Consider the following 23004-nt stretch of genomic DNA (forward strand, 5'->3'; position numbering starts at 1 on the left):
ATTGCCTGTTTATTATTATTTAAAAAGCACATATTAATTAATGTCTTATTCTGCAAGACCTTATTCTAAATCTTTAATCCTACCCAATTTCTATCCTATTCTTAAACATAATTGTCAACAACTACTTTACTAAATATTAATAAGCAGTAATTAGGAGTATATCGGGGCAAAAGTATAGTTATTTCATAGTTAATAGTTAGTTAATAGTGAGAATTGGATGCTAATCTAAAGTGTGACCAGAATAATTTCTGTAGTTATGTATTATTTATTTGAAAGAATTAAAAGAACGTTTCATGTCTATCCTTGTATCGTTCATTAACTTGTCGTGGTTGATATAGGATTTAGAAAGTAATTAGTAATAAGTAGTGCTGTCAAATGATTAATCGTGATTAATCGCATCCAAAACTGTGTATATTTATTATGTATATATAAATAAATACACACGCATGCATATATATATTTAAGAAAAATATGTTATGTTTATATATTAAATATATACATGTAAATATTTTCTAAATATATGCTGTATGTGTATGTCTGTATATATACATAATAAATATACACAACACACACATATATATCATGTAAACAAAAACATTTATTTTGGATGCGATTAATCGCGATTAATCGTTTGACAGCACTAGTAATAAGTAGTTAAATACTTTTTGGAGAGAGTAATTTGTACAGTAATCTAATTACACTGTTGAAGATGTAATTAGTAACTAGTAATTAATTACTTTTTTAGAGTAACTTACCCAACACTGGTGCCAAAGCATAATGGCCCAAAACAAATAAATGTTAAAAACTGTATATGGGTCAAAGACGAAAAATGGTTTAAGAATAAAAACAATAAGTGTAATACTACTTTAAATTGTTGTTGTTTTTCCCCCCAAAGATCCTAGGTTTTGCCCATTTGTCAGTAATAATTTTTTACTCATTTAAAACACAATAAAATTTAATATGCTCACTTATTCTTTTATATATTTTAATATGTACACGTCAGAATAAGCATGTTGTTTGAATTTTTACATAAATATTGTGTTACACTGAATGACAATGTAACATTATTTCAACCAAATTTTGACATTTTATTCTCCAAAAACTTATTTGAAACCTTAAAAGTAGACACTTTACTTACATTTAATGTGCTTTCTATGGACATAAAATCACTTTTGTACATTTCTTTTGATGCGGACATCTTAACGTCTTTGACCCATATATAAGACGTAATTAGCCCTGGTAAGTGTGCATGATTCAGTTTCTTTCACTCACCGGTTTGGTCTCCTCTCGCTCCTCCTCCTCGCTCTCGCTGGCCTCATCTTCCTCCTCCTCCTCCTCTTCCTCGGGGAACTCCAGGTCGGACTCTCCGGGCGCGATGGGGACGCTGATGGTGAGGTTGGGGTTGGTCATGTAGCTGTCGTCCTCCGAGGCGCGCTCGATGACGGCTGTCCCGTTGCCCTCGGCCCAGTGCGTCTGCTGGCTCAGTCTCTTCAGCTTCAGCATGGCTTTGGCCTCCTTGGCCTTCTGCCGGCGCCGCTTGAAGTTCCCGTTGAAGAAGTCGCAGAGCGCCTGCCGGAGCCACAGCATCCCGCGCTGGATACGAGCGATGGCGATCTGCAGGTTGTTCATTTCGCCGTCCTCGTCCGGAGATGAGAGGTTGTCTGCGCAGAAGGAGCTCAGGAGCAACGCCAAGAAGAGGTTCAAGACCTGAGGAGAGGAGAAGAAGCACAGCACTCAGAGAAGAGCTGTGAAGAACACACTCAATCTCTGCAAATCCACTTGTAGTTTGACTCAAACCAGCAGCTCTTCTATTATAAGCTCCAAACCAGCATTTCTAAAGCTTTTTGAAGATGTTTCTGATTCATGACAAAGCTTCTGCTATAATGAAAAAGCTGCTCATTTTCAATCTTTTAATTTACAGAAACTAAAACAATTAAATACAACAATTATAATTTAATTTGATAATTCCAATGACTGACTGTTGTTCATGATTTACACTTTTGACTACCAATGAATTTCCATGACTTTCCTAGTTTATGATATTTTTTTAATAATGAAAGAAGCCAATCAAAATTATTAAAAGTCTGAGGCTCGGAATCCCCTTCCCTGAGGACACTCAATTACACAAGATTTCTCACAAAACAGACAGACAACACAGATTTCACAGAAATGTCAAGCTAATAATATTAACACTCTGTGCCATTTTTCTGAAGCAAAACACAAGCACACACACACACACACACTTTCACACACACACACACACACACACACACACACACTTTACAGTATATGCAGGTTATGCAACATCATGAGGACCCTGGTTTGTTCGTGAATAGAAATGGCAAAGAAATATGATTTTTTTAAACTAAATCTTCATTTTTACTTTTTTAGCTTATTTCCAACTTTGTTGTGTCTAATTTAAGCATAATGACAATTCATGACATATCTGCTAACTTTCAATGTATTCAAATAATTAAATAAAATCTATTTAAATAGTTATAAAAAATAATAAAAAAAAATTAATTCCATGATTCAATAACTGAACGTTCTTCTTGATTTATACTTTTATTACCAATCAATCACCAGTTTGTAAATACTTTGTTTTCACAAAAAGCAATTTCTACAAAATAAAATATTTTAGAGCTTGAAGTATATCTTCAATGCAATATAAGAAAAAAAGTCTAGAGATAGATAGATAGATAGATAGATAGATAGATAGATAAAAAATAATATAGCAAAAAAATAATATAAAAGTCTAACATTTAAATGCATTAAATACAATTAAATAATTATATCTCCAATGCAATGTAAGAGATAATATAAAAGTCTAGTATTTAAATGCATTAAATAAAATTGACAAAGTATATCTTCAATGCAATGTAAGAAATACTGTAAATGTCTGGTATCTGAATGCATAAAATGAAAAAAAAAAATGTCTTCAATAAAATGTAAGTCATACACTGCAGAAATAATATAAATGTCTAGTATCTGAATGCATGAAATAAAATAAAAATGTGTGTCTTCAATGCAATGTAAGAAACAATATTAAAGTCTAATATTTGATTGTATGAAATAAAATAAAAAAATTAAATAAAATATATCATACATATATATTCAATGCACTGTAAGCCATACACTGCAGAGACAGTATAAATATCTAGTATTTGAATGCATGAAATAAAATTAAAATGTATATAAATGCAATGTGAAAAATAATATATAAATCTAGTATTTGAATGCATTCATAACAAAAATTCAAAAGTATATCTTCAATGCAATGTAAGTCATACACTGCAGAAATAATATAAATGCCTAGTGTTTAATTGCATAAAACAAAATAAAAATGCATACCATCAAGGCAATGTAAATGTTCAGTATTTTTAATTCATGAAATAAAATGCTAAACCCATCCAGAGAGATTCTTTACATTTGCAATACCAAGAGTTGAGCTACTGTAAACCACGACGGATTAAGCTAAATCACAATGTCATACAAACAAAATATAACAACATCCCCATGTGAAAACTCAAATGCACATGAAAGAGAGTCTGATTCAGAGCATGCAGCTGCCCTGTCGGCTGTCTGTGGGCCAAAAATGTTGCACTGTTGCCATAGCAGCACATTGTTTCGGTCACCTGCACAAAAGCGAGATGTGGAGTCACATGTTCAATCACATGGCGTGGCATTGTTCCTGAGAGCTGCTGCTGCTGCCGTTGCCCTGGTGCAAACCTCACTTCAGAGTCACAAATATCAGAGCAACGGCGGGCTGCGCCGCTCAAAGGTTAATTAGAGACTAAATTAACATCAGCTCTTGTAAACATGGCATATTGCTAAATTGCTGCTGTAGATGCTTGCAGAGAGTGCGTGGGGTTTGACTGCAAAACTCACCGGCACTGATTCTGTACTCGATGCACATTGTGCTTCACACTGAAATACTGCATTTATGCATGACTATAACAGTGATGTTTGCATTAGGAAACTCTACTAGTTCAGAGCGAGATCAGATCACCTTCCCTCTGGCTGTGTTTACAGACGCACATCTGTCACCGCACTCTTAAAATACTGTAATCTGGAGGTTTGGGAACAGTAAGATCTCTCCTGCTCACCGAGGCTGCGTTAATTTGATCAAAAATGCTGTAAAAATGTGAAATATTATTACAATTTAAAATAGCTGTTTTCTATGTGAATATATAGTAAAGTGTATTTTATTTCTGTGATGCGCAGCTGAATTTTCAGCATCATTACTCCAGTCTTCAGCGTCACATGATCTTCAGAAATCATTCTAATATGCTGCTTTGCTGCTCAAGAAACATTTCTGATTATTATCAATGTTGAAAACAGTTGTGCTGCACAATATTTTTGTGGAAACTGTTCTTTCAGGATTCCAAGATGAACAGAGAGTTAAAAAAAAAAAAGAGAAGAAAAAAGCATTTACTGTTTATTAGTGTCACTTTTTATAAATTTAATGCCAGGGTTATTATAGTAAGTAAGTCAATAAATAAATAAATAAAAGCCAATACTTATAATTTTCATTTAGTTTAACTTAATGTACTAAATAAAATGAATAAAAACTAAAATAATTAAAAATGGCATAATTACTACAACTTCAACTAAAATTAAAATTAAAACAGAAAATACAAAAATAAAAAATAAATTGAAAATATTAATAAAAACCAGGGTTATTTTAGTATCACTTTTTATTAATATTTTAAATTGGTATTTATTTATTTTTTATTAATTTTAGTTTTAGAAATTTATTAAAGTTTTAGAAATATTTGTCGTGTCATTTTTCTTTTTTAAATATGTCCATATAATCTATATAAAATTTTGCCTAGGCAACTAGCTGAAATAAAGTATGTTATAACCCTGATTAAAACTATAATAGCATCTCAATTACACTAACACTAATGCATCCTTGCTGAATAAAAGTGTTTATTTCTTGCTGACCTCAAGCTTTTGAACAGTAGTGTCCATTTGTTGACATTTATTTGCACAAGTGCTGTTATTTTTAGCCGCATTATGCTTAATATTAATCAATAAATTACACAGTAAAGTCTTTAAATGTGTGCTTGAAGTGCATTCAAACAAATATACAACATAAAACAATTACAGTATTGATTAGCTACAAAGACGAACCCATAAACCTCACAGAACACAGATCCAAAGTCTGTCTGAGTGATTTGCAGCTGAAGTGGTTCTGTCTCAGGTTAGACATCACAAATACGCACTTGGCATCCTAATAGGTGACACGCTGCTCCGGTTACATTTCCTCTGTGGATCACAGTTTCCAAGACAGTGTTAAGTTCACTTGATAACATTGTAAACGGTAAATTATTCGTAAGCCTCTTGCTGACTTTTCAATAATTGCGTTTGCCGCTGAAGCCCAGAGGTCACAGGAGAGGTGAGAGCCGCCAAACCTTCCAGTGACGCTCCATCTTCGTTTTTCCCGAGTTACGTCTTAGAAATAGCCAGCAACACTTTAATAAAGTTTCATGTTGACATTCGTTCTAATGCATGAGTCAACATGAACTAACATCTTAGTTCTTAGTTAATAAAACCACAATTTTTCATTATTCGTTCATGTTAGTTCCAGTGTTATTGCAGCATCACTGAGATACTACTAAAGTTATTTATTTTTTTTTTTTTTTTAAGTTTTTATTTTTTGTATTTTCCATTTTAATTTAAATTTTAGTCAAAGTTTTAGTAATTTTGTTGTGTGTTTTTGTCATTTTTATTAGTGCTGTCAAACGATTAATCGCGATTAAATTACATCCAAAATAAACGTTTTTCTTTACATTATATATTTGTGTACTGTGTATATTTATGATGTATATATAAATACAAACACATGCAGTATATTTTTTAAAAATATTTACATGTTTATGCATTTATTTATTCATATTCTTATATTTTATATTATATAGAAATATATTTAATATATAAACATAACATATTTTTCTTAAATATATACATGCATGTGTTTGTATTTGTATTTATATATACATAATAAATATACACAGTATACACACATACATCATGTAAACAAAAACTTTTATTTTGGATGCGATTAATCGTGATTAATCGCTTGACAGCACTAATTTTTATTAGTTATTGTTTTTAATACAACTACATTTTTTATTAAATGTATTTCGGTTTTAGTAATTTTAGTACATCAAGTTAATGAAAATGAGAAATGTTGCTTTGCAGCTGAAATACAATAAGTTTAAGATCTTTAACCCTCTACCGCACACATTATGATAGACCTATAGAAAAAAATATTTGAATCTTTTTCTTTTCTAAGATTTTATTTCAGTTAATGTTTATTTTATTTATTTATTTATTTTTGTTTGTTTATTTTGTTTTAGAATGTAGTTTCAGTGTAGTTTTAGTTAACTATAATGACCCTGATTAGTTCACAGGGCATTAACTAACAAACAGATACAACTTTTGATTTAAAAAATGCATAAGTGGTTTTATAGAGAGAGATTTCAACAGTGTCTCAAACTATGCTCAGTGTCTGCAATCAAAGGTCAGAGACTCGTACTGTTTGTGTCTGCTTGTATTTCTTCTATTGAGAAAAAGTTTGAGACAAAGTCGAAACTTTGATAAAACATATTTGAAAACTCAATGAAAACTAGCAAGTCAGATCTGAACATGAACTCAAATGCTTCTGAATAAAACTTTGAGACAAATTTGAGAACTCTATGAAAACCAAAGCCTGCAATCAAAAGTCAGATATCTCAATATGAACTCAAATCTTTCTCAGAACTTTGAGACAAACATGAGAACCCTATAAAAACCAAAGTCTGAAATCGAGTCAAATCTCAATATGAACTCAAATATTTCTCATTACATTTATTAAACAAAGTTGAGAACCGTATGCAAACCAAAGCCTGTTATCAAATCAGATCTCAGTCTGAATTCAAATATTTCTCAATACATTTTTGAGACAAAATTGAAAGTTCTAAACCAAAACCTGCAATAACGTCAAGCATATCAATATGAACTCAAATATTACTCAGAACTTTGTTGAAATCGAGTCAGATCTCAATATGAACTCAAATATTATTACATTTTTAAAACAAAGTTGAAAACTTTATATAAAAAAAAAACAAAGTCTGCAATCAAACCGGATCTCATTATGAAATCAAATATTTCTCACTACATTTTTGAGGATAAATTGAGAACTTAAAAAACGAAGCCTACAATCCTGTCAAGTCTCAATATGAACTCAGATATTTAGCAAATGTGTGAGACAAAGTTGAGAACTCCATAAAAATCAAAGCCTGCAATCGAGTCAGAACTCAATATGAACGTCTCAGGTTACGTATGTAACCATAGTTCCTCGAAGGAACGAGACGCTGCGTCGGAAAACGCTAGGGGAACGCCCTTCAGCGTGACGGGCTCTGAACCTCGTGTGTAATCAGACCAATAGATGGGCGAGACGTCACGGCGGGTGACGTAATGACCAGGAGGCTATAAAAGCACGTGCGGTGAGACCAGCGTCAGATCTATTGGTCTGATTACACACAAGGTTCAGAGCCCGTCATGCTGAAGTGCGTTCCCCTAGCGTTTTCCGACGCAGCTCGAGTTCCTGAAGAGGAACTCAGATATTTCTCACATTTTTGAGACATAATTGAGAGCTCTAAACCAAAATCTGCAATCAAGGTTAATATCTCAAAATGAACTCACATATTTCTCAAATTTGAGACAAAGTTGAGAACTCTATGGAAACCAAAGCCTACAATCAAATCAGGTCTCAGTATGAACTCAAATATTTCTAAAATGTTAGACAAAACAAAATATATAGTTTGAGACAAAATTAAGAATTTGTGGAAACCAAAGCCTGTAATCAAGATCTCATTATGAACTCAAATATCTTTCAATGCATTTTCGGGAAAAAATTGAGAACTCTGTGAAAACCAAAGTCTGCAATCAAAAGTCAGACATCTCAATATGAACTCAAATATTTCTCAAATTTGAGACAAAGTTGAGAACTCCATGGAAACCAAAGCCTACAATCAAATCAGGTCTCAGTATGAACTCAAATATTTCTCAAATTTGAGACAAAACAAAATATATAGTTTGAGACAAAATTAAGAATTTGTGGAAACCAAAGCCTGTAATCAAGATCTCATTATGAACTCAAATATTTCTCAATGCATTTTTGGGAAAAAATTGAGAACTCTGTGAAAACCAAAGCCTGTAATCAAAAGTCAGACATCTCAATATGAACTCAGAACTTTGAGACAAACATGAGAACCCTATAAAAACCAAAGTCTGAAATCGAGTCAAATCTCAATATGAACTCAAATATTTCTCATTACATTTTTTGAGACAAAATGAAGAACTCTATGAAAACCAAAGTCTGCAATTAAATCAGATCTAAATATGAACTCAAATATTTCTCAATGCATTTTTGAGACAAAGTTGAAACTTAAAACCCATTTGAGAGCTCTCTGGGAAACAGAAGTGTGTTATTGGGTCACTAGCTAAAGGGAAGCACCGTTTTGTCACCTCCTTCACTTGTATTTTTAAGCAGCGCTGTTGTTGTGACGTCAGACGGCTGTTTCATTGATCAGGAAGATTGTGTTTAGTGATTCCCAGTCACAGATCTGGTGTCAGAAAGCAGCCCTGTGGACCGTGACGAGCGAGAACCCCGCCGTGATTCAGGTGACCCAGAATCCCACTGAAAGCAGGGCCAAAGATCAATGTGTAATTTTAACTACTGTAAAATCAAAGCTTCCGGCTCTGAGTCCAGTGAGCTCACACAGCGCTGGTCAATACTGGAGCTTCACACGGCCTGGACAAATTAACTTCAAACGCTCGTACAGTTAGATATCGTACAAAAGATGGGAAACTACAGTAGAGCAAGTGATACTGAACCAAACCCACAGTATGAGTGAATTATATATATACTGTATATATATATTTTATATACAGTTTTCCCCACATCAATATAAGCCAATAATAAGGATGCTTGTTTATAATAAATACATAACTATATCCAGTTGCATGACAAGAGAAGTAAACTGAAGCAGGAAAAACCAAAGCAATCATTTTTTTAAATAAATAAATAAGTAAATCAGAGGAAAAATTTTCTAAATAAATAATAACAATAAAATGAATGAATGAATAAATAAATAAACAAATACATTTGCATGACAAGAAACGTAAATTGAAGCAGGCAGCAGTCAGAACACAAACTCAGCTTAATATCAGAATCAAAAACAAAAGCATTTGTTAAATGTCAACATTTGAAGTGAATTGTGTAATTCTATTTGGGTCACAGAATCTGTTGTGACAGAAACAGCATGACAGCTTGATCCAGAGAGATTCAGAGATTTTAGGAGGTTATCGTGTGTCATTTCACGCTGGTCATAAGGTCCAGCCTTATTTTATTATATTATTTATATAATATTTTGAACTAGGTTTTATTTTTATATTTTCAGTTTTCGTTTTAGTTACATTTAAGTTGAATTTTTAGTTATTTTGTTTTGTGTTTTTGTAATTTTTATAATAATTTTTCAAATATTTTTTTTAGGTTTAATTTATTTTCATTTTAAGTTTTTTATTTTTTATTTTAGTGCTTGAACATCGACTTATTTTAGTTAATATTTTTTGTTTAGTTTTACATTTTTCATTTTATATTTTATTACGGCTTTATATTTTAATCTTCATAAACGATAATAACCCTGCACCCTCAAGTCTCTAAGTGATATTCAATGTAAATCTGTTGGATTTTTCATCAGTTTTATCATCGCTCACTAAAGTCCTAGTCCTTTTCTCCCCACCTCACCCGAGCCACAATAAACTGCAGTATGCTCATATTCTCCTAACACAATGAGGGTTGCCCTCTCTGCAGGAAAGCCAAGGACCCACAGAGGAATAAATCACAGCTCGGCCACCAGCGTGGCATTTCAATATGTGAGATGAGACGCTCTATCAGCTGGCCTTGAATCCACAGCACCATCCAGGAGCTTCACGTCTGGTTCAGAGGGGTTAAAAAAACAAGCGTGATGCATTTAATCCCGTTTCACGCTGAAAATGATGAGTGGATTCCACCTGAGCCCGGCACATTTAACCTAATTGGGCCGGTTTGTGGACTCATTGATGTGACTTTTGGACTAATTGTGCAGCTTCAATGCATTTTTTCATGTTGCATTTCTAAAATGCAAACTGTACATGTGACTGCAAAGACGCTAACATTCATTCCCAGCACCTCAGGCAGAGAAAATAATACGCTGTGCTCTCTGGACGCGGTTAAGCGTGGCGAGTGCCGTCAGGTTTAAAGGGCAGAGGAAGCCATGCTGGTTTGTTGTGGTTCTGGTGTGGCAGGTGGAGCTCACCTGAGGATGAAGAGGATACATGAGGTGTGTGAGAGCAGCAGGGGGTGGAGCCTAACACACACACACACACACTTCCCATCACCTGCGCTGACTCATCCTGCAATTATCCTGAAATAAACAGGTTATTTGAATTCATGGAATTGTGACTCAAGCGTTTCTGGAAGAATCTGCTACAATTAGAGTTTAGACTGAAGAGGCTTTAAAGCTTTTATGTCTTAATATGGTGAAATATTTGACCTGAGGACATGGAGGATGATTCGATGTGTTTTAAATAAAGTGGTGACGGACAGACAGAGAGACGGATGGATGAATGGATAGATAGAACGAACGACAGACAGACAGACAATCAGACATACAGACAGACAGACTGATAGATAGATAGATAGATAGACAGACAGACAGACTGATAGATAGATAGATAGATAGACAGACAGACATAGATAGATAGATAGATAGACAGACAGACAGACAGACAGACTGAATGATTGAATGATAGACAGAATGACATATAGAATGATGGATGGCCAGAACAAGAAAAGGATGGATGGATGGAATGATAGACAGAACAATGGATGGATGGACAGAACTACAGAAGGATGTATGTATGTATGGATGTATGTATGCCAGAACAATAGATGGACAGATGGATGGACAGAATGACAGAATGATGGATAGAACAACAGAAGTACGGATTAATAGATAGACTAATAGACAGAACAACAGACAGAACGATAGATAGAATGATGGATGGATGGGTCAATGGATTGACAGAACTACAGAAGAATGGATGGATAGAATGATAGACAGAACAACAGAACGATGGATAGAATGATAGAATGATGGATGAGTCGATGGTTGGATGGATTAATGGATAGAATGATAGACAGATTGATAGACAGAATTATAGAATGATGGATGGATGGATGGACAGAATGACAGAATGATGGATAGAACGACAGAAGTACAGATTAATAGATAGACTGATTGATAGACAGAACGATAAAATAGATAGATAGATAGATAGATAGATAGATAGATAGATAGATAGATGATAGATTGATTCATGAGAACTGCAGCAGATAAATCTCACACATAATCAAACAGATGAGCATTGCAGAACTGACTCTGTCAACACTGCCTCCTTTCATAATTTTTTCTCTCTCTTCTAATGTAGTCTTCATGAAGACCTCCCCTTCAATTAAGAGCACCAATTATTTACATTCATTAGCAGTAAGTCGCAGCGGTGCGGTTCTGGATCCCTGAAGTGGCCCTCAAGAACACGTTCCTCTCGCTGCTGCATCTGAGCCCATTATAATCGAGGGCGGAGCCTCGTGATTGATGCTCCTCCGGTTTATCTGGAGCTCCATACAGTCAGAGCAATAACGCTCTTCAGGGCCACTCGAGGCCTCGCTAATGAAATAATGCACTCCAGAAAACATTAAGAGCCCATGAAAGCTAATGACACCATTGAGTTTCAACACAGGAGGAGCTTATGATAAAATACCAGCACAGCACGATCTGCCAGATAAATGACAGTTTCTGTGGGTTGCTAAGCAAACGTCACTGCTATGATTGCTCAAATAGAGGGTTAATGACCTCTAGCATTACTGTAAGCATTAAAGTTGTTTGTGTGTGTCGCCCTACAGCATTTGTGCTGCAGACAAGCCACCTAGAAACTATACAGAAGCCCTTAGCATCATCCTAGCAACAACAACAATCACCTTAGCAACCCCCTAGCAATCAGTCAGAACACCCTATCAACTACCTACTGTGGAAAACCTCCAAAAACCCCTTAGCAACCACCTAGCAACTATCCAAAGCATACTAGCAACCACCTACTGTAGAAGCCTTCCAGAACACCTTAGCAACCTCCTAGCAACCACTCAGAACACCTTAGCAAACCCCTAGCAACTAGTCAGAACACCCCATCAACTACCTACTGTGGAAAACCTCAAAAAACACCTTAGCAACCACCTAGCAACTATCCAAAACATACTAGCAACCACCTACTGTAGAAGCCTTCCAGAACACCTTAGCAACCTCCTAGCAGCCACTCAGTACACCATAGCAACCCCCTATCAACCACTCAGAACATGCGCGCAACCTCTTAGCAACCACCTTGAACACCCTATTAACCACCTACTGTAGAAACCGCCAAGAACACCTTAGGAACCTCCTAGTAACCACACAGAGCACTCTAGCAACCACCTACTGTAGAAACCCCCAAGAACACCTTAGCAACCACCTAGAACATCTTAGAAACCTCCTAGCAACCACTCAGAATACCCTAGCAACCACTCAGAACACCCTATCAACCACCTACTGTAGAAACCTCCCAGAACATCTTAGCAACCACCTTGCAACCACTCAGAAAACCTTAGCAACCTCCTAGCAACCACCCAGAACACCTTATCAACCGCCTACTGTACAAACCTCCCAGAACACCTTAGCAACCTCCTAGCAACCACTCAGAACACCTTAGCAACCCCCTAGCAACCAGTCAGAACACCCTATCGACTACCTACTGTGGAAAACCTCCAAAAACACCTTAGCAACCACCTAGCAACTATCCAAAGCATACTAGCAACCACCTACTGTAGAAGCCTTCCAGAACACCTTAGCAACCTCCTAGCAACCACTCAGAACACCTTAGCAACCCCCTAGCAACCAGTCAGAACACCCTATCGACTACCTACTGTGGAAAACCTCCAAAAACACCTTAGCAACCACCTAGCAACTATCCAAAACATACTAGCAACCACCTACTGTAGAAGCCTTCCAGAACACCTTAGCAACCTCCTAGCAACCACTCAGAACACCTTAGCAACCCCCTAGCAACCAGTCAGAACACCCCATCAACTACCTACTGTGGAAAACCTCAAAAAACACCTTAGCAACCACCTAGCAACTATCCAAAACATACTAGCAACCACCTACTGTAGAAGCCTTCCAGAACACCTTAGCAACCTCCTAGCAACCACTCAGTACACCATAGCAACCCCCTATCAACCACTCAGAACATCCGCGCAACCTCTTAGCAACCACCTTGAACACCCTATTAACCACCTACTGTAGAAACCTCCAAGAACACTTTAGGAACCTCCTAGTAACCACACAGAGCACTCTAGCAACCACCTACTGTAGAAACCCCCAAGAACACCTTAGCAACCACCTAGAACATCTTAGAAACCTCCTAGCAACCACTCAGAATACCCTAGCAACCACTCAGAACACCCTATCAACCACCTACTGTAGAAACCTCCCAGAACATCTTAGCAACCACCTTGCAACCACTCAGAAAACCTTAGCAACCTCCTAGCAACCACCCAGAACACCTTATCAACCGCCTACTGTACAAACCTCCCAGAACACCTTAGCAACCTCCTAGCAACCACTCGGAACACCTTAGCAACCCCCTAGCAATCAGTCAGAACACCCTATCAACTACCTACTGTGGAAAACCTCCAAAAACACCTTAGCAACCACCTAGCAACTATCCAAAACATACTAGCAACCACCTACTGTAGAAGCCTTCCAGAACACCTTAGCAACCTCCTAGCAACCACTCAGAACACCTTAGCAACCCCCTAGCAACCAGTCAGAACACCCTATCGACTACCTACTGTGGAAAACCTCCAAAAACACCTTAGCAACCACCTAGCAACTATCCAAAACATACTAGCAACCACCTACTGTAGAAGCCTTCCAGAACACCTTAGCAACCTCCTAGCAGCCACTCAGTACACCATAGCAACCCCCTATCAACCACTCAGAACATCCGCGCAACCTCTTAGCAACCACCTTGAACACCCTATTAACCACCTACTGTAGAAACCTCCAAGAACACTTTAGGAACCTCCTAGTAACCACACAGAGCACTCTAGCAACCACCTACTGTAGAAACCCCCAAGAACACCTTAGCAACCACCTAGAACATCTTAGAAACCTCCTAGCAACCTCCAAACAACCACTCAGAATACCCTAGCAACCACTCAGAACACCCTATCAACCACCTACTGTAGAAACCTCCCAGAACATCTTAGCAACCACCTTGCAACCACTCAGAAAACCTTAGCAACCTCCTAGCAACCACCCAGAACACCCTAGCAACCACATACTGTAGAAACCTCCAGGAACACCTTATCAACCTCCTAGCAACCACTAAGTACACGTTAGCAACTCCCTATCAACTACCCAGTACACCCTAGCAACCATCTACTATAGAAACCTCCCAGAACACCTTTGGAACCTCCTAGCAACCACTCAGAACACCCTTACAACCTCTTAGCAACCACCTACTGTAGAAACCTCCAAGAACACATTGGCAACCTCCTAGCAACCACCTAGAACATCTTAGAAACATCCTAGCAACCACTCAGTACACCTTAGCAACCCCCTATCAATCACCCAGAACACCCTAGCAATTACCTACTGTAGAAACCTCCCAGAACACCTTAGGAACCTCCTAGCAACCACCCAGAACACCCTAGCAACCTCTTAGCAACCACCCAGAACACCCTAACAACCACCTACTGTATAAACCTCCAAGAACACCTTAGAAATGTAAAAAAAAAAAAAAAGACCTAAACAAACAACAGAGATGAAGTGAATCCATCGAGATCAAATGGATTTAACTTTTAATGAACTGAATTCACTGAATAATCACAAATAGTGAGCAGAAATATTTTGATGATGTTATATAACGTCTCCATGATATATGATTGTGGTCACAGGCAGGGCAGATCCCGTGTGTGTTTTAGATGAAGTCCTCATTCCCTCAGGACACTGTTTCCGTGTTACGCTTCATTAGCTGGGAAGGTGACGCATCTAAGCGAGGATTATGACCTGGTTTTCTCACTGCTACACCTGCCCACTTACACACACTTAAAATACACACAGAGAGATGGACTCGTCGAGTGACGCAGAGGATCCGTGAGTTCGTTCTGCAGGTATCTGTGGTGCTGCGTGTCTCACATGCCTCGACGAGAAACACAAAAGCGCTCCTACACTGACCCGACGCACCGACCAGGGCCTAAAAATATATCATTACCTCAGACTGCTAAGCTGCATTATCATACGCTACCTCTGACGAAACAACAAGTGGCAAATGTGTCCATCAGTCAAAGGCTGGAGAACAGAAAGAGCAGGAACATTCTCTACACAATACACAAACCTGACTTATATTACATGTGTTAATGCTTTCATTCAGCAAGGATGCATTCAATTGATCAAAAGTAACATTTATAATGTGACAAAAGATTTCTATTTTAAATAAATGCTGCTCTTTTGAACTTTCTATTCATCTGTGGATACTGAAAAATAAAATATATCACGGTTTCCCAAAAATATTGGTCAGCACAACTGTTTTCAACATTGATAATAATCAGAAATGTTTCTTGAGCAGCAAATCAGCATATTAGAATGATTTCTGAAGATCATGTGACACTGAAGACTGGAGTAATGATGCTGAAAATACAGCTTTGATCATAGAAATAAATTCTATTTTAACTAGTGCTGACAAACGATTAATCGTGATTAATCGCATCCAAAATAAACGTTTTTGTTTACATAATATATGTGTGTATAATGTATATATTTATTATGTATATATAAATACAAACACTGTAAATATTTAAGAAAAATATGTTATGTTTATATGTATAAAATATATTTATATATAATATAAAATATAAGAATATAAATTTATACATGTAAATATTTTCAAAGTATTGACTGTATGTGTGTGCATTTATATATATACATAATAAATATACACAGTACACATACATATATTATGTAAACAAAAACTTTTATTAATTGCGATTAATCGTTTGACAGCACTAATTTTAACAGATATTCACATAGAAAACAGTTATTTTAAATTGTAATAATATATCACGTTTTTACTGTATTTTTAATCAAATAAATGCAGCCTTGGTGAGCCGAAGAGACTCATTCAAAAACATTTTAAAAATCTTACCGAACCCAAACTTTTGAATGGTAAAATATAGAATAGCATTAAATTCATGTAACTATGTTATGTTCTAACACTAGCTTGCTCTATTCTTTTTCTATTCTATCTGTTTTCTTTTTATTTATTATATGATTTAAAAAACCCTTGCTGCATGTACTTCGTTAAGCTAACTGAGACTTGTTATAGCACTTGTATATTATTGCTCTTTTGTTGATTTTTGATTGCTTCCATTGTCCTCATTTGTAATTCGCTTTGGATAAAAGCAAGTCGCTTTGGATAAACGCGTCTGCTAAATGACTAAATGTAAATTCATGTAATCTGACAGTCCTATTCTGATCATGACTTCTCAACAATCTCTTGTTTTATTACTTTACTGCAATAAATCTGGAAATTAAATTGAATGAGTCCAATAATCTTCAATCTAAATAAAAAATAAGTAAAAGTAAACAAAATCAAAGTAGACTAAATATCCTGTCTCGACTCTTGTTCATTATTCATAATGATTGTTGGAGTCGATTACCCCTGGTCTACAGTAACAGATGTTCAGCAGGGTCACAGTGACCCCGTATGACCTTTGACCCCGCAGACACTTGCTGTTTCTCTAAGTGAACCAGCTGTGCTTTTGGCAGAGGTAACGGCAGCCATAAAAATCAAATCAAAGCAAAGATTCTTCCTATCTAAGATTTTTTTGTCTTTTGTTTGTGAATGTGAAACAGCACCTAACCACTTTTTTTTAGGCAAAGACGCTTCGACTCTAAGCTAACAGAGTGTTTGCCTGTATTAACCAGAAACAAAGGCACTTTACTATGACAGTTCTCTCTTTCTCTCCTGTTCTGCATTTTTCTGCATTGTTATGATAAACTGATTGAGATTTTCTTTATTTGTAAGTCAGTTCAGACAAAAGCGTCTGCTGAACGAATGAATGTAAATTTTCAAAAAACCTTCAAAGTGAATAAAAGTCATACAATTAATAATAAACTGTAACAGATTCACTGTGTTAGCATTTCATCATTTCATTTGATAAAAACTATCATCATATCATCATATACACACAAAAAACTTCAAGATCACCACTTCACCACAACCCTTCAAAATAAAAGTTTGGTTTAATTTGAAGAAATTATAACAGAAATATATTACTACTGCACAGTAGAATATACTTCTCAAAGTTATAATAATAATAATAATAATAATAATAATAATATTTCACTACAAAGTCTTCACTACAACCCGACAAAATAAAAGTTTGCTCTAACTTGAAGAAATTATGATAGAAATACGGTATATTACTATTGCAAAGGAAAATGTACTTTTTAACGTACTACTACTACTAATATTTATTAAAACATTATTTTTTAAAGAAAATCTAAATTTTTCATCCGTGTCTTAATTTAAAAAGTAAAAAATAAATAAATAAAAGGAATTGTTACATATTCATTTGATTAAATTGTAAAAGATTAACTAAATAGTTAGTTTTATAAATTAATTTGATTATGACTGTTTTTGGTAGTATATTTATATTTGACATTGCAATGTTTTTATATTTTATGTACCCATGACATTAAAATAAATCACTGTAAACACATATAAAGGTGCAGTCATGCAAAGAAAAATACCAATAAATAAATAAATATAAATATACTATAAATATATATATTTGGACATAAAGCCCAGCACTAAAATCTCTGAACAAAAATGTTGACTATGTCTACATGTAAACATAATGTTACTCTTCCATCTCTGAAAATTATGTAACATTTCCAAACAAAAAGCAAAAAGCCTGACCCAGAATTCCACTTTACACCTGTAAGATATTTAACCAGCAGCCAAACTGTGGAATTAACCAGCAGCATTCAGGAGAATACACACACACTGACACACACACACACACAAACACACACACACACACTCTCACACACACACACACTGACACACTCTCACACACACACACTGACACACACACACACACACACTCACACACACACACACACACACACACCGATCGTGACCATCACCCGGCGCCAGGTAACGACCGCACCCAGAAACACACGGATGGTACGACATCTTTAAAAAGACGCGTCTTTAAAAAGACGTTCCACCCGTGAAGCTCTTTTAGATGGAAGAGCCCACCGAAGAGCATGCTTGACTGTAGTTTTTTACTACTGTAGGAAGGTCAGGAGCAGAACGATAGAGCCGCTCGGCTCCGAAGCGAAAAGCTGAATATGCGCTGCATCTGCTGCCTACTTATACTCACGCTGTGATCAGCAGCAGCTGGATGCAATAATCGCATGCCAATGTGCATTGGCTCGTTTAGTTTACACTCGAAGTAGATTGGTCCCTCTAAGCGAGATCCCAATTCGTCGGTCATCCGACGTGATGTCGGGAGTGACCGACTGAAAGGGAACTGGAGGTGACAATCGCAGGCGGCTTATGCGATCAGCCGGTGAACAAGCGTTTTCTCCCTAAAAGGGCAGGATGATGCTGACGAACGCTCACAGCAAACGCTGGCTGCTCACTGAACGTAAACTCTCAAATGTTTCTCAAACACTCACTGAGCTTCAGTCTAAAGAATGACATATAAGAACAAGAAGAGCTGCGGGACCCGCTACTAATTATCAATAACTTCAATGAATTTAAAAATCTAATATTCAGCAATTCTTTAAAATCATTAATAAAAAGTGGAAACAGAACAAAAATGCAAGTCAATATAGAGGCCAGGGTTATTACATTTAACTAAAACTGAACTGTAAAACATTTTCATTACTTGAAATAAAATAAATGCTAAATTCTCATTTTCATGTATTTGATGTAAAAACACAACAAAATACTCAAATTGAGTAAAATTAGAGTTTAACTAAAATTAAAATGAGAACAAAAAATATAAATGAAAAAATTCTAAATATTAGCAAAAACTACAATAGTATCTCAATGATCCTAAAATAACAAGGAGGCATAAACTTATTTGAAAGAAGTCCCTTCTGCTCACCAAGGCTGCATTTATTTGATTAAAAATACAGTAAAAATTGTGAAATATTATTACAATATAAAATACCTGTTTCCTATTGTAATATATTGTAAAATGTAATTTATTTCTGTGATCAAAGCTGAATTTTCAGCATCATCGGCACCAATGTTTCAGGATTCACAGATGAATAGAAAGTTCAAAAGAACAGCATTTATTTGAAATAGAAATCTTTTGAAACATTATAAATGTCTTTACTGTCACTTTTGATCAATTTAATGCATAGTGTACATTCTACTGGTCATTTTATTCAATATTTGTATTCATGGCATGTGTGTTATGATTATTATAGCATTGCACTGCAACAAACTAACATCAAACTCTACTGAACTCAGTTGTGAGTGGAGACTCTGGTGTTTTTCCCTCAGTAGTGTGCTCTACATCAGTCACTCTTGAGGCTCAGGACAGCGCAGCAGACACACACACACACACACACGCACACACTCACACACACACGTTAAGAATAGGCTGCCTTGATCTGTTCACCTGAGCTTTTACAAACCAGCCCAGCATCAGCGGTTCCTGTTCTCTGAGATCTCTCTGCGTCTCACCTACACACTTCAACCCAATGACCTACAAACACAAACAGCAGCTCGCTCACATTGTCCCGCTGTAATTCCCACAGGAATCCAGCGAACGCAGCGTCTCATGATGCCTGTTATTCACATCAAACACACTTCAGACCACGTTTAATGGCATAAATGCTTGAATAATTCTGCGTGAATAAACATTTAACGCACTACAGGTGCAGTTCAGCCATATTTGATCTTTTGGCCATTCATTCACGCACAAATGAAGATTTATGAGGGTTTAGTGGCTTTCTCACATTACAACAGCTAAGACAGACGGGTATGATGGCATTTCAAAACCCTGAACAAACACATGCAACCGCCACACTATAAAACCAGCTCTTTTTAATAGCTTTTAAAACATTGTAACGAAATGTCCAGGTCATATTTCATGCCAAAACAATAAGTAAGAAATTCTGTTTTGCAATTAAGAAAAGTAAGCCTATTATTATTTTGTCATTATCTGCATGAAAATTTCCCCCAAAATTAAAAAAAAACAAAAAAACATCTCTTTTACTATAATGCGGTGTTAAAAATCATCTTATTCAGATGCCTTAATTAATTATTAATTTTAAATTATTATTAAATTATAATTAATTAAATAAAAACTACTATGTACTTTAATTTAAAATAAAATAAAATAAAATAAAATAAAATAAAATAAAATAAAATAAAATAAAATAAAATAAAATAAAATAAATCCCACAGCACAGACAAATACTGCATAAACAGTTTTATCAACACTACTCAGAATTAAATGTACAGTCGTGGCCAAAAGTATTGGCAGTGACATACATTTTGTATTTTGCAAAATTTGCATCTTAAGCTGTTGTGGTGTTCATTCACATTGTTTCTAGATTATGTCACTGCCAATACTTGTAGAAACAATGTGAATGAACACCACAACAGCTTAATTAGCTAATTTTGCAAAACACAAACTTCATGCATATTTTAAGGATATATTCTGCATTTCTCTCATCCACCAGTGCACATAGATTATTTTCACTAAGCGTGTCACAATGCATTCTGGGATAGTTGCCTTTGCAAAAAAAGACACAAACATCTTAAAATACTGATGTTTGATGGCTTAAAATACCACCTAGGTAGGCAGCTCACTATATTTGGATCTCAGACTGAAAAATCCACGTGCATCTTGAGTTCAGCACTCAAAACAAATCAACCACCACAATGTTTGCAATTCAAATGAATTGTGTGCAAATGTAAAACATATTACCCAACATACTATGCATCACGCCCTCCGGCCCTTCTAAATTCTTCCACAGTCTCTAAGTGACAATGATCTAAAAATATCAATGGTGTAACAAAGGTACAACTATTTGACCTTTAACTGCCGTATGCAAATGAAATCATGCAGGAAAGATCGGGTCGCAATATTCGAGCGATGCCACGCATCCGCAGCCTTTCTGAAATGCAGAGCTGATTCTTTCCGACCGGCAGCGGCACAATCTTTAGTCCGACAGCGAGGACGGAAAAGCCCTCGTACCGACAGACACACGGCGTCTCACATTTGCATGTGTTAATCGCTCTGGTGAAACTGCTTCCATCTGCACCAAACCCTCGCTTATGCAATATCAATATCTTCTAAACAGGCTCAGATGCAATCTGCACACTTATTTTACAGCATGCACACTGTCTAGATGGAGAAATCTCACAGGATTTGCATTTGCAACTGAGCTCAGAGTTGATACTTGCATTTTTTGTGGGATTTAAACAGAAAAATTACACTACTGTTTAAAAGTTTGGGGGGGTTTTAGTTCTGTTTTTCAGCAAATATGCATTAAACTGATCAAAAATGACAGTAAATGCATTTATAATGTTACAAAATACTTTTTAATTTTAAATAAATGCTTTTCTTTTGATTTTTCGATTCATTAAAGAATCCTGGAAAATAAATGCATCACAGTTTCCACAAAAACTATTAACTGTTTCAACATTGATTATAATAAAAATGCTTCTTAAGAAGCATCTTAGAATGATTTCTGAAGGATGATGTGACACTGAAGATTGGAGTAATGATGCTGAAAATCCAGATTTGATCGCAGGAATAAATTACATTTTAACAGATATTCACACAGAAAACAGGTATTTTAAATTATAAAAATATATCACATTTTTACTGAATCTTTCATCAAATAAATGCAGTCTAAATCACTGAAGCCAAACGTTTGAATGCTGTAAACCTGTTCGGAGATAATCATTGTTTTTGCAATTCCATTCGGTGCCACTAGTGGCGCTAAAATCCCACATTTCTGCTTTAAACACATGCACAAACACTACAGGTTCAATCTCACATCTGGGGACCTAGCGAGTTATTGAGATCAATTACCCATGAGCCACTGAGCCAAACAATTCACCCCAGACGCTCCAGGTGCAATTAGTGCACATGAAGACTTTGATTAAAAACCGTCCACTAAATGTATCACAGGTCTCTCAAATAAACGCATGTACAGAGAAATTACTCATTAATTATGCGAGTACGCATCCAAATCAAAAGAGATCATTTTAATTACTTCATCCATTTTGTATCATTTTAATCGGCGCAGACGGGTTTCAAACGACAAAGAGTTCATGACGTAAGCGGTCTGAGTTAATCAGAGATGGTGTAATTTTATGACCCTCAGCAATAATAACGCAGGTTTCAGCAGCGGTGCTTTATGAAACATGTCTGACATGAGCGTTCAGAGACATTTCAAACAACAGCCAATATAAACACGCAATTACAAACCCGCCAGCACGCTTTCCCTAACGCTCATGCGCTGCTTGATTCACACTAAAGAACAAAACATCTGAATAAATGTTAATTGAAATAAAAAAGTTACCAAGGTATTTTAATTTAACTTGTTTAACTATAATAACTAAAACTAAAACTGAATAAAAAATGAATAAATCACTTTATGTAATTATAAAGCAACAAAAAACTAATTAAAATAACAAAAACACACAACAAAATTATTAAAAATAACAGAAGCGCAACAACAAAATTACTCAAAATGATAAAAACAACAAAATTACTAAAATTAAAAACTAATATTTAAATGAAGCAGAAAATATAAAATAAAATATAATTCA

General features: G+C 35.7%; 1 protein-coding gene across 1 annotated transcript in view; it reads right to left on the reverse strand.

The window, feature by feature from the left end:
• LOC107676826 (sodium channel protein type 4 subunit alpha) overlaps positions 1 to 23004 on the reverse strand; it is a 226579-nt gene that overhangs the window by 69284 nt on the left and 134291 nt on the right. Inside the window, 1 exon segment of the mRNA XM_074186965.1 lies at positions 1273 to 1707. Within this exon segment, the coding sequence (XP_074043066.1) occupies positions 1273 to 1707 (435 nt within the window).

Source organism: Sinocyclocheilus anshuiensis, unplaced genomic scaffold (genome assembly GCF_001515605.1).
Source record: "Sinocyclocheilus anshuiensis isolate Anshui unplaced genomic scaffold, SAMN03320099.WGS_v1.1 scaffold184, whole genome shotgun sequence".
Classification (NCBI taxonomy): domain Eukaryota; kingdom Metazoa; phylum Chordata; class Actinopteri; order Cypriniformes; family Cyprinidae; genus Sinocyclocheilus; species Sinocyclocheilus anshuiensis.